The sequence below is a fragment of the Gavialis gangeticus genome, unplaced genomic scaffold (assembly GCF_001723915.1).
Source record: "Gavialis gangeticus isolate Ggan-Ray unplaced genomic scaffold, GavGan_comp1, whole genome shotgun sequence".
In the NCBI taxonomy this organism is placed as follows: domain Eukaryota; kingdom Metazoa; phylum Chordata; order Crocodylia; family Gavialidae; genus Gavialis; species Gavialis gangeticus.
The window spans coordinates 149168282-149180113 of record NW_017729022.1 but is presented as its reverse complement, the minus strand read 5'-3'; the positions used below and the strand labels follow the sequence as shown (position 1 = coordinate 149180113).

The following is an 11832-nucleotide window of genomic DNA, read 5'->3' as shown; positions in this document are numbered from 1 at the left end:
GGATTCTGTTGGACTCGGGTGTGATGGCGGGGCCCGGGGAGGGTGGGAGGCGCCGCGGCCTGAAAGAGTGTGTGTGTGTGTGTGTGTGTGTGTGTGTGTGCGCGCGCGCGCAGATCCATACATACAGGGACACCTCCCCCACATGCACACACAAAGAGCTACACCTCTCTTGCCCATAGGACAAAAAACCCAAGCTTTTGTGAACTGTGACCACCCAACCAGGAAAAACAAGTTTTTGTGACCTGTGCTTCCAAAGAGAAAGTGACCCTTTATGACGTGTACACACTCACTCACTCTTTTTCCTGAGCTACACTCCCCCCCTCCCCCAAGCTTTTGTGAACTACACCTGCATGTGCACACCCCAACACATACAGAAGGAAAACAAACTTTTGTGACCTTAAGTTCTCTTCATCTGAAGCCAGGCCTTGCAGTTCTGGAGCTGAGGCCAGAGCTGTTTTTTGGCTGCAACAGTGTTTCTCAGCCAGGGTGTCCTGACACCATGAGTTGTCTTGAGACTCTCTCAAGTGTGGTGCAGTGGGGTGCCATGCTGTGTTAGCGTTGCATTGTGAATATGAGTCACAAGATAATCCTAGAGATTTGAAATAGGAATCCATAGTGTCAAATGCATTCTTGCCTGTTGTGGTCTTTTTGAGCTCTTGGCAATACAAGAGCTACTCTATTAGTGTTCTGCACTTGGAAACCAAGTGAACACTAATAGCTGGTATTTTCCCAGTCTATTAAGGGGTGCCTCAAATGTAAAAAGATTTAGAATTGCTCAGCTATAGAGTTTTACATAACTGGTTGTAGCTCTGTTTCCCTCTTGGCAGCTTGGCATCCAGGTTTGAGAGATCACATTTGATAATCAAGGAGTATAAATTTAGGTACCCAAACTAGAATTTGGAACCAAGCCCCTATCTAACCTAGTCATATCATCTGAAGAGCAATTCAGCCCTTGGTATTAATTTATTGTGCAGCCAAACAGTTTTACACTGCAAAATTATACTGTTAGTGTACTTCTGACAATACTTCTGAGCAACGCGCTTTGGAGCAAAGGTGATTTTCATCAGTTTATGAAAATTATTATGTCATGGTTGCCAGTGATAACAGGCCACTGGACTCACAGGGTGCTCCCATTCCTATGTTTTGTGTAATTCCAGGTAGCTGTTTAGCATCTCTAACTATAAATTCCTGTTTGTAAATCTTATTAGGCTGTCTGCCACAGCAATGGTATGCACTGCTGCAGGATATATGAGTTGTATATTGCATAAGGGATTTTTTTTTCCAAACAGGGAAATTTTTTTTCCCTGTTTATTTCTCCACGTGGGAGGGAAATGATTTTAGACTTCAGAGCCAAGAAGCATAATAAGAAAACTTCATTGTGAGAGGCAAACCTATTAAGTTTTGCCTGAAATAGAGAGGAAGATTATGTTCCCTGAAGTTAATCTCAGTGATCCCTCATTGCAATGAATATTTTTCTGTGCATTTATATCAAGAGGAAAACTTCGCATGATTGTACATGGCTAAACGGTGGGATTTCTTTTTCATGTTTACTTTCATCAGGCTTTCTCTTGAAGGATGAAGACTTACAGAGCATAAAGATACGCATTTATATTCTTCCTGATACCTGGATTTTAATGACAACTCCTGAGGTTTGAGTCACTAGTTACCAGTTTCAGTTTTAAGATAATAATAATAAAAGATTTTTTTTGACCTACTGTCTCATAACTTGCACCCCCCCCCAATAACCAGATGGGGAAAATTGGGGTACTTATTACATGTGAGGAAAGGGGATCTCCACAGGTGCTCTGGGAGTTGTCGGCAGTTAATGCTGCCACTGCTCCCTCCCCCTTCCCTGAAGTTTCCAGGCCTGGGGGGAGTTTCCATCCCCTAATGTGCACTGGATTGGGTTGGTGAGCAGTGTTGGTATGTGGCCATACTTGGTGTGCAGGGTGCAACCTGGCACATGGTCCTGGACCTGGTTTGCCAAGTCTGGCTTCATGTGCTGGCTCTGGAGCCCTTTGTTGGGTTGGTCCCAATGTACAAAGTCTAGGACCACATGCCACATCTAGAGCTATGTGGTCTGGCTCCAGAGCTGTGTGCTGGGTCCAACCCTGTATGCTGCTTCTGGGGCTATATGCCAAGCCTGGGACTGTGTGCTGGCTCTGGAGCCATGCACCAGGTCTTACTCCATGCATTGCTGCCTACCTATGCTGAGCCAGGGACCAGCTGGCTCTGGAGCCCTGTGCTGGGCCTGACCCATACTCTGCTCCTGGTCTTAGGCTTGGCCCATGGCCCCTGGCAGCAGTGCACGGGTTCAGACCCAGCACATGGCTTCAGAGCGATTGTGTAGCTCCAGACGCAGTGTGCAGTCCTGGACTTGGTGCACTCGGTCTGACCCAGCACATAGCTCTGAGGCCAGTATATGGGGTCAGACTTGGTATGCAGCCCTGGATCTGGCACGCTGGATGGGTCTGTGGGCCTAATTGGTGTGCAGGGCTGGCAGCAGGCTTGGGTCCCTAGTTGTTTCTGCCACTCAGTTACCCTGAATAAAGATTTTTTTCCTTCAGACTCCCCTTCCCTTCAAAATCAAGATGTGTACTATATATAAGGGTGTGCTGTCTGCCATAAAATATGCTATTTGGAACATTTAAATGCAGGTCGGGTATAAAAACATAAGCCCAAAATAAACAAAAAGGACAACATAAAGAAAAACCATGTATTCATCATGTATCCCAGGTAGCATGTCCTCCTGATCTCATTTTTAAGGCAATGAATTACTGGTACTTGTGCTGCATCAGGTAATTCTGTATTGGCAGAGGAAGAAATTGCTGGTGTGGCGTTCATCTCCTACTTTGACTGTCATGTAACTCGTATTTCTATTGGTAGCATTTTTGACTGAAGAAAATAAGTAAACAACAATCCAGATCAGACTACAATTTGTGAGAGAGATTTCTAGGATAATTTTAAAAAGACAGATGTGCTGTTTTAACACCTTTATTAAATAAAATGGAGGGGGCAAGCCTCAATTCCTTAACTGTATAGAGGCAACATTAGGAATGTTTTCACCTATACATGAAAATTGGTTTAACGTAAACTTCTTTTAGATTATGACAGTGTGTATCCTAGTAGATGATGGGGAAATGTCTCATCATGTAAAGGGAATGGCATTACTTCCTTCGGTGAACAGGCTTTTGTGGTGCTGCACAGGTTTTTCTTAAGTTAGTGTGCGCCCTACAACTCTTCCTTTTTATAACTGAATACAAGTCACAACCGCAACCATGTCTTGAATAAAAAGGGCAACCTTTTTTTTAAATAAAAATTCACAGGTTAAGATGGATTCTCCTTGGTAGGCCTGCCCAGAGGGAAAGGCTGTGGGTTTTTTCCGTTATTCTTCAGAAAATCTATTGCGGAGTTTGAAAAAACAAACTAGAAAATTGGAGGGTCAAGTCTATATCAAGGGTCAGGGGGGAAAGTAGATTGATCTTGTGTATAGTGAGGATGTAGACATACAGTATGTTTACTACAAAGTAAACCAATTCTTCTGAGGAAGTGGAATGGGGGCAGGGTGCACAGCCTTAAGTCAGTCCACTGTGGGGTAAATTTACTCAGAAAGTAAGTTACATTGCTTTACTTCCCAAATGAAATTCATTGTAGGGTAACTGCTCGGTACAGGCCAGCTTTCATGCTATAATTGTACAGGCAACCCCCGCTTCATGGTGTTTTGCTTAGCGCTATTTTGCTATAACACTTTTTTGAAATTGATACCTGATTTCACTTAGTGCTTAGCAAGTTTTGGTATAATGCTTGTGGTTGCCATCTTGGGTCATTCAGAACAATTACGGTCACCATCTTGGGTTGTCAGGTACTTTTGGTTTTGCTTAATGCTTGTTTCACTTAATCCTCGGTTTTTCAGGAACCAGTTAAGAGCGCTAAGGGGGGGTTGCCTGTACCTGCTTCAGGAAATTGGCTTGGGAGGGCTGAACATGTGTCCTCCTGGCGTAAAATCAGCAGTAAATTACTTTGTAGCAATTGTTGCGTGTCTTCACTTTTAGTGAGGCTTTTAAAATTAACTTTATTTTTATCTGTAAATTCTTTGTGTTTTGTTTAGTGTTTACTGTTTTTAAAGCTTACTGATGGAGTTCTGTGGGTTTTTTGGTTTGTTTTTTGCTTTCTGGGATTTTATATGCTTACTTCACTGCTTACCAAATATGACCTTTAGTGTATGTTAAATTTCTTTTTTAGTGCATTCAGTTAGAATGTGCATAAAACTATTAATTATGGTTTAGCTTACAAATTTTCCCTTGTTCTTTCTCTTTCTTTTGTAGGGAATCAGAAACTTGAGAGTGTTGTACTTAGTAAAATGAACTTTGAATCATTTGTGAGAGATCTACTTTTGGTTTGTCACTACAGAGTTGAAGTTTATAAGAATAGGGCGGGCAGCAAATCTACCAAAGAGAATGACTGGTATTTGGCATACAAGGTACGCCTTTCTGTCTCCATTTGTGTTTACAAAGTAGGGAAAATAAGGGTATTTGCTATATTTCCGTTCATTGTTTCAGACTTTCTTACAGTCTTTCAGGTAGCATTAATGTAGGTGGTATGTATCTTGACTTACGTTCCAACACCCCTTGCTTTGTTATAGCATGCTGTGGGGCAGCTCTAGGGCAACTGACTTTAGAGAGAGTAATAGATTTCCACAAGTGCAAATGGCTTGAAAAGTAAAACGGGTGTCCAGTTTATGTACAGGCAGTATATAATCTACTTATTTGTTGAATATTTAGCAAGTTTGTCCATGCACACTTACATTCTTTACATTGCATAGCATAAATCGTAGGCTGACCGTACGGAAAATCACTCTTGCAAGTTGGCAGGGGTGGGGCTGTGTGCCTGCAAGGTGCTCTACCCCACATAGTCTCCTAGTCAGACTATGCCCTGTGCCCCTGCATTCCACGACACCTATTACAATTCTCAACAGCCAGCCAGGACCAGCATCTGAAATCTGGGACTGTCCCAGCTAAAACAGGGCGTATGTTCATGCTAATAAATCCCCATGCTACCTCCTCTACAGTGTTCAATTTAAGAGATAATGCTGACCCTGAAGACTAGACATTGTACATCAGGGCTAATGCTCCTGTGAGAGAAATGGGGGGGGGCAAGCAAGTTTATGCATCTTAAGTGGTATCTTAGTCTGTAGCTTGGGAAACTGAGTGGACATGCATGGCATTAGATACAAACTCACAGCCATATTTCTTGCTTTTATTTCTGTTTTTACTCTAAGACTGAGATGTCTCTAGATCTATGGGTTTTTTTCAGTCCTGTAAAGAATCCCGACTTAATCTACTGTAGTTGAAAGTAGACCAAGAACTCAGGTGTTCTGTAAATGCTTCAGAAGAAATTCTGTCTTCTTTCCTAAGTTTTTTCTTTCTCAAACAGGGCTCCCCGGGTAACCTTGCCCAGTTTGAGGAAATTCTGTTTGGTAATAATGACATGTCAACTGCCATTGGAGTTGTGGGTGTGAAGTTGTCTGCTGCCGAGGGGCAAAGAATAATTGGAGTTGGGTATGTTGACACGACACTGAGAAAGCTGGGTGTCTGCGAGTTTCCGGATAATGACCAGTTCTCAAACCTGGAAGCTTTGCTAGTTCAGACTGGTCCCAAGGAATGTGTGTTTCCTGGAGGGGAGACAGCTGGAGATATGGGAAAAGTGCGACAGGTAAGTGGTATGAATATGTGGACCCACCTGGCTTATGAGAGAGGGAAAAGTTTTGTCGGATTTGTGAATGTTATCACAAACTCAATGTGTCACCAATAACTAAGGCAAGTACAAAATTAGTAACTTGAGAAATTTTTTCTTGGTGTGTATGTTATGTCACATTATCAAGAAAAGCCACTATAAAATCAAGGAGCTGTTTGTCTTACCTTTTTTTTTTTTTTTCCTATGAGCTAACAATTTGAATTGCATATTTCAAATTGATTTTTGACAATGCATTGAGTAATGCACTTTCATCCTCTGAGAATTGGGAGCAACTAACCTTTACAACTTTTCAATGCATGGCAGATCATTCAGAGAGGAGGAATCCTGATTACAGATAGAAAAAAGGCTGAATTCACAACAAAAGATATTGTGCAAGACCTTAATCGCTTACTGAAATCAAAGAAGGAAGAACAGGTGAATAGTGCAGCATTGCCAGAGATGGAAAAGCAGGTAAGATGTAAGAGCTGCAGCTTTTGATATACACACTTGTTTTAAAAGTGAGACTATGCCAGTTGTTAAAGATTTCCAGAGTGCTCAGGGCACTAGTTGTAGTTCCGTTTGCCTTGGGCTGAAACTTGACTGAAGATCTTGGATCAGTTCTTTAATGCATCCTGCACTGATTCCCTGTTGCATTGAATCTAGCTGAAAGTCTGTCATAACATTTGGAGCCCACAATGGAGTTGGCATTGGCTGCTTTGATAGATTGTCTTTTGATCATTTCAAAGAAACTGGCAGGCTACAGGGAAAGGTTTCTAGTTGCAGGAGCTAGAATCTTCAGATGAGTTGGAATTAAGAGTTGGGATCTTGCCCAGTGGAGTCATAGTGGGGCTCTGCACAAGCAGGGACTGACAAGGAGTCTGTGCCCCACCCCCATTGCTGGACGCTTACAGGCAGCTGTGTCACCCTTACCACTTGGCGGCAAGGGGCTGCCTGCAATTCAGGAACTTTAAGGCTAGGGACAGATATTCAAGCAGCCTGAGCCTGAGTTGATTCAGTCTTTCCAGGTTAGTCTAACCTGGCTAGGCTGAACTGCTTTGTAACAGCACAGACATCCCAGACATGCAGGCACATGCCTGGAGTGGCTCAGGCTAGAAGCTGGGGGGTGCTAGAGCAGCCCTCCTGTCCCTTCTACAACACTTAGCTGGTGGGGGGTCGTGGTCAGACCCCAGCAGGATGATTTGATTAGCTCAGCAGGGAATTGATAACAGTGTTTATCACCCCGTAACTCAGTGTTTATCACCCCATTGAGAAAACAACTGTTGATTCTGCCTGTTGATTCAGCAGGGACCCTAGCCAGCATGTGGTCTGCTAGCTAATACACAGACACCTCTCAACAAGGCAGAGGGGAGGGGGGAATTCCTGCTTAGTAGGGAGGTGTGAGGGAGAGCAGCAGCTTGCAGTCTGTGCTGGAGCAGCAGCCAGGGAGCAGAGGGGAGGGGCCAGCCCTGCTGTGGAGCAGAGAGCCCCACCCAGCTCAGAGAGCATGCCGGGATTCTGGGGATGTCTGGTTTATCTTAAACCAACAACGGATTTGAGACTGACATTGGATGAACTGGTTTGACCCAAATCAGTTAAGTCTGATACTACATTCACCCAGGTTTATCTCAAACCGGTTTCATCTATTTTCAAACTAGTTTATGTGCACTGAATGTCTGTTCTGTTACAGTTTTAAACCAATTTCTGATCACTTAAACCAGTTTGTGTAATATCTGTCCCTAACCTAGAGGACGGGTGATGCTTGAACTGGCTCTTGAAAGGGGGAGAAAGATTTCCTAGCACCTGGCTCTGTCAGGGAACTTCTTTACTCTTTTATTACCTGTGTTTAGGTGGAGATCAACTGGAACTTGTTCTAACTGGAGACAAACCAAAAAGCCCCCCTCCAAAAATGAAATGAAATTAAACTACCTTTTGTTTTAGTACATAAGTACCCCATCCATGCTTAAACATTTCGTATGTTGTGACTTCTGAAGTTTCCAAAAATAACTTCTTAAGGAGCTTATAAGACTTAAAAATAAAAATAAGCCCTGTTCTTTTCTAGATTGGCTGATTTTCGGTTCTGGAAAAAATCCCAATTTAATCTACTGTACTTGACAGTAGAACAAGAAGTCAAGTACTTCAGAAAAAAGTTGGTTCCTTTCCTAAGTTTTACTTTCTCAAATAGGGCTCCTTGGTACAGGTTCATTGCTGTACATCACGTGAAGCAATTGCTAAGACATTCTGAATTTGTAGGTAAAGATAAAATCTTAACAAAGAAGCTGAGTCCAACAGTGGTGTAGTAGAACACCTGCTATGCATGGGGCAGCACTGGCTGCTGCAACATTGATTCTGGGGGTGAGCCACTGCTGTGATGGTGGCTGTTTTTGCAACATCCACAGCTGTGGCCCTGTTTGCTCCTACTCATTTATGCTACTGACTTTTTAAGGCAACGCAACTCTTAGAAGCTGATCTTGGGTATTTTTAATTTTTCAAATGATTTTGCTCAGTGCTTGACTCAAGTGGTAGTTCCCCAATTCCAATTTGCTTTAATAACTTTTTTAGGTTGCCATTTCATCCCTGTCGGCTGTTATCAAGTATTTGGAGCTGTTGTCAGATGAATCCAACTTTGGACAATTTGAGCTGACTACCTTTGACCTCAGCCAGTATATGATACTGGATAATGCAGCTGTCCGAGCCCTTAACCTTTTTCAGGTAAAAACATGTGCTCTGCTTGCTTCCAATTCTTTTCTCATATACGTGCTCACTACTGGATAGAGGCACCCTAGTCATATAAACCCATCCTAGAAATCCTGTGCGCGATGTACCTTCTGTTTCATTTTTACTGTGTGATTCTGTAGGAATGAAATGGGGAAAAACCCCTCAAAAGTAACTCCCACGAGTTTATTAGTCTAGCAAGAAGGCTACAAATACAGGGGTTCTTTGGATGTCCCCAGTATGCAGGACCAGGGGGGTCCAGTAGCGGAAGCTTACCCCTCCCCATATGTACTCTGTTTAGCAGACAGCACCAGAGGAGTCCCTAGCTACAGTGGCTACATTTATTTGCATTAGGTATCCTATATTGCACGTAAGTATGCAGAGGAAAAAGATGCTTGTGATATACCTCATTCCTTCAAATATAAGATGCACTTGTTTAAACAAAGTATTTCTGCAAACAATGGCCTGCATCTTTAATATTAGAGTTTTAAAAAAATAAAAAGCTTTTATTCACCAGAGGGGATTTGGCCTTCTAAATGGCTTTTGACTACTGCTACTTCCCTTCCCCCTTCCCAAGGTGAGTCTTAAATATTGGTCCCTCTTAAATTCAAGCCCATCTTGTATGGGAAGGAATATAGTATGATATTGTTCGTGATCAGGCAGTGATAGGCTGTAAGACAGCAGGCAGTGACAAGTTGCAGATTCCTCATAAATGTTTCCTAAAGAACTGATTAATGTATATAACTAACTGTGGTCAAGTTTGCCGCCTTTTTCTAAATAAATGTCTAAAAAGCTAAGTGTGTTAGACTGCAACTTAAGCTTGCTCTGTGTGTCTTTTTCCCGCTCCTTGATGTTTATGCAGTGGTATGTAAAGGAAAGTTTATATTGGTTTAAATCAAGTGTTTATTAATTTCTTCCTTTCTATTTTCCTGTTACTGGATCCTGTTTGGTGGCTCAGGATAAGGAGATCTATACACAGGTGTTTCAGGCCCTGTGAAAGAAGCCTGGTGAATAGAGCACCCATTCCTTCCGGCCCTCAAATAGCTCCCTGTATATGTAAGATTCTAGGGACTAATGAGCTTGTGTTTGGTACCCAGGCTTGTCAACCAAGAGAAACCTGACTATCCTGTTCTCCTCTTCTGGTTCTGTGCCAGTGTCATGAGAGGGTGACCCTCCTTGCCTTGACTCTTCCAGCTTTGCAGGAATTCTCTGAAATGCTACCTGCTGTACTATTCCCTTCCACTGTGTTCCAGAGGGGGAGCTGTTACATGAGCTACAAACTCTTATAGCATTTAGATTTTAACTAGGAACTAGGGATCTGGAGGATTCTTCCCCTCTCTAACCACTTGAAGATGAACCTGTGGTTGAAGTGAGTATGACATAAGTGAGTAAGATTCCAAATGCAGCTCTGAATACTGAAAGGTAGCTTAGTAAACCAGCACCCTATTCTTGGCTGAAAGAATATAGATTATCCTACTACTTATCCCTGTTAGCATTTCATAGCTAAATCATTTATTGGAGAGCAAGATGGATTCTATTGGCTTGCAGTATCAGAGCTTAGTTAACACTAATTGCAATTAGAATGTTGTATCAGCCAGAAGGAATGCACCTTGTTGAGATTCCCAGTTGAATTTGGATAACTCGGAGAAACTAGTTCTTTGCCTGCAAACAGAACAGACTTGATCCAAAAGCCATTGGGAAATGAAACTTGGGGCTCTTCTGTATGAAAAAGGTCATAAAAAATTATGTTTAAACTTTGAACTGATGAACCTGGAATCTTGTAAATGATGCACTTGTCCTGAAGTTATGGGTAAAGCAATAAAACAGCAGAATGGAGGCCTGGACAGCTCTGCTTTTCTCAGCTTTCTTATGTCAGGGAGGAATTCTGAGCCTCTTGGGATCTTTGTGGGCACTGCACATTAAAGCAGTGCATAAAACCCCTCCCTGCTAATGCGCAGTAGAATAGGCTACTGTCCATTGTCACCTAAAAAGCTTGCACTACTGCTCATTAGCACAGCCTAATGGGCATTTATTTAGTACCTCATATTGGAGGTACCAAATTGAATGCATGTTAATAAAAGTGCATTAATGCATGTGTAGATGTGCTCTGTGTTAGGCAAATCTTTGTCATGATTTACTGCTACACTTACTGCAATATAGCAACTTTAGCTAGGATTGACAGGAGTTGCCAGGTTTGGGTTAAGTAGGTGAAGTGAACTGGAAATAACTCCTTTCCAAGCCTGTTTTTTTGGTTGGTGCAATAACGTACATTTGCAGCGGTGTCATAAGGCTCTCACTACTTTGTCCTTTGGTGCTGTTGCCAGCCTGGGAACAAAGGATCTACCACATGGTAGCAGATTACCCTCTTGCTTCTGTGTGGCCCAACCTAGGCCTTTCCCTCCTGCCTATTTTACTCTGCAATTGAGTCAGTCACTCTGTGAAGTAGGTAGTTTCTGGGTTGGTGTAGGTGATCTACATGGTTCCAGTTTTAGTACATGCTGCCTGAGCTACTAAACAGGAATGAGCAGTTGGTAAGTGGCAGAATCAACATTGCATAGGAAGGAGGTATGAAAACTAGGTATCTCTTCAGCCATATGTTAGTTGACTAAGTACATTTTAAGATCTTTAATTAAATATGATAGAGTAAACATTTTGTATACAAAGTGCCAGTGTCTGCTGTAACATTTGAAGGGTAAACTGTTACACAAAAGGCTTTATGCAGCTGGCATGACTAATCTGAAATAGCATTGCATCTTGGGGTTCTTAGAGCCTGGTAATTCATAGACATACAAAGCACTGGGCTGTTGAATGCTGCATATTGTACTTTTTGTCAAGATTTTCCAGTCACTTAATCCAGCAGTCTACCTGAATTCTACTTCTCCTTATTGTATAATAATTCCTTATCCTTGGTTTTTTGTTATTGAATTTGCATCTTTTAAGTCTGCTGCTTAATTGTAGATTGTCTTGGCTGACAGGTTTTGTATTACTGATTTTTCTGTATTTTCCTTTTTAAACTGCATCAGGGCAGTGCCATAGAAGCCTTTTTGTGTTTAAACTAAGTGTTAACATTTATTGCTTGCTGAATCTTATACAAAGTGCTTAAATATAAAACTTTTGGGTGTATGTGGCATGATGACTGTGGTTAATTGAATCAGCATTCAAATAAAATCAGTACTGAAGTTAGAGCAGAACATGTGGCACTTATGATGCCATCAAGATAAGCTTGTAAAATTCAGCAGAAAAATAATATATAGGCCTTGGGACATTCAGATGTTCTACCAAGTTTCTGTGTTATATGCAGACCCCCTGTATCAGGGCTGTTCAACTTCTGGCTGGTGGCTGGAACTGCACCCTATGGGCACCCTTGCCTGGGCCCCCTCCTCTTCC

General features: G+C 42.2%; 1 protein-coding gene across 1 annotated transcript in view; it reads left to right on the top strand.

Annotated features, from left to right (window-relative positions):
- The window catches only part of MSH2 (mutS homolog 2), a 90780-nt gene that overhangs the window by 437 nt on the left and 78511 nt on the right, over window positions 1-11832 (top strand). The window contains exons 2-5 of the mRNA XM_019516310.1: window positions 4326-4480; window positions 5434-5712; window positions 6058-6204; window positions 8293-8442. Of these exons, the coding sequence (XP_019371855.1) occupies window positions 4326-4480; window positions 5434-5712; window positions 6058-6204; window positions 8293-8442 (731 nt within the window). The remainder of the gene's footprint in view (window positions 1-4325; window positions 4481-5433; window positions 5713-6057; window positions 6205-8292; window positions 8443-11832) is intronic.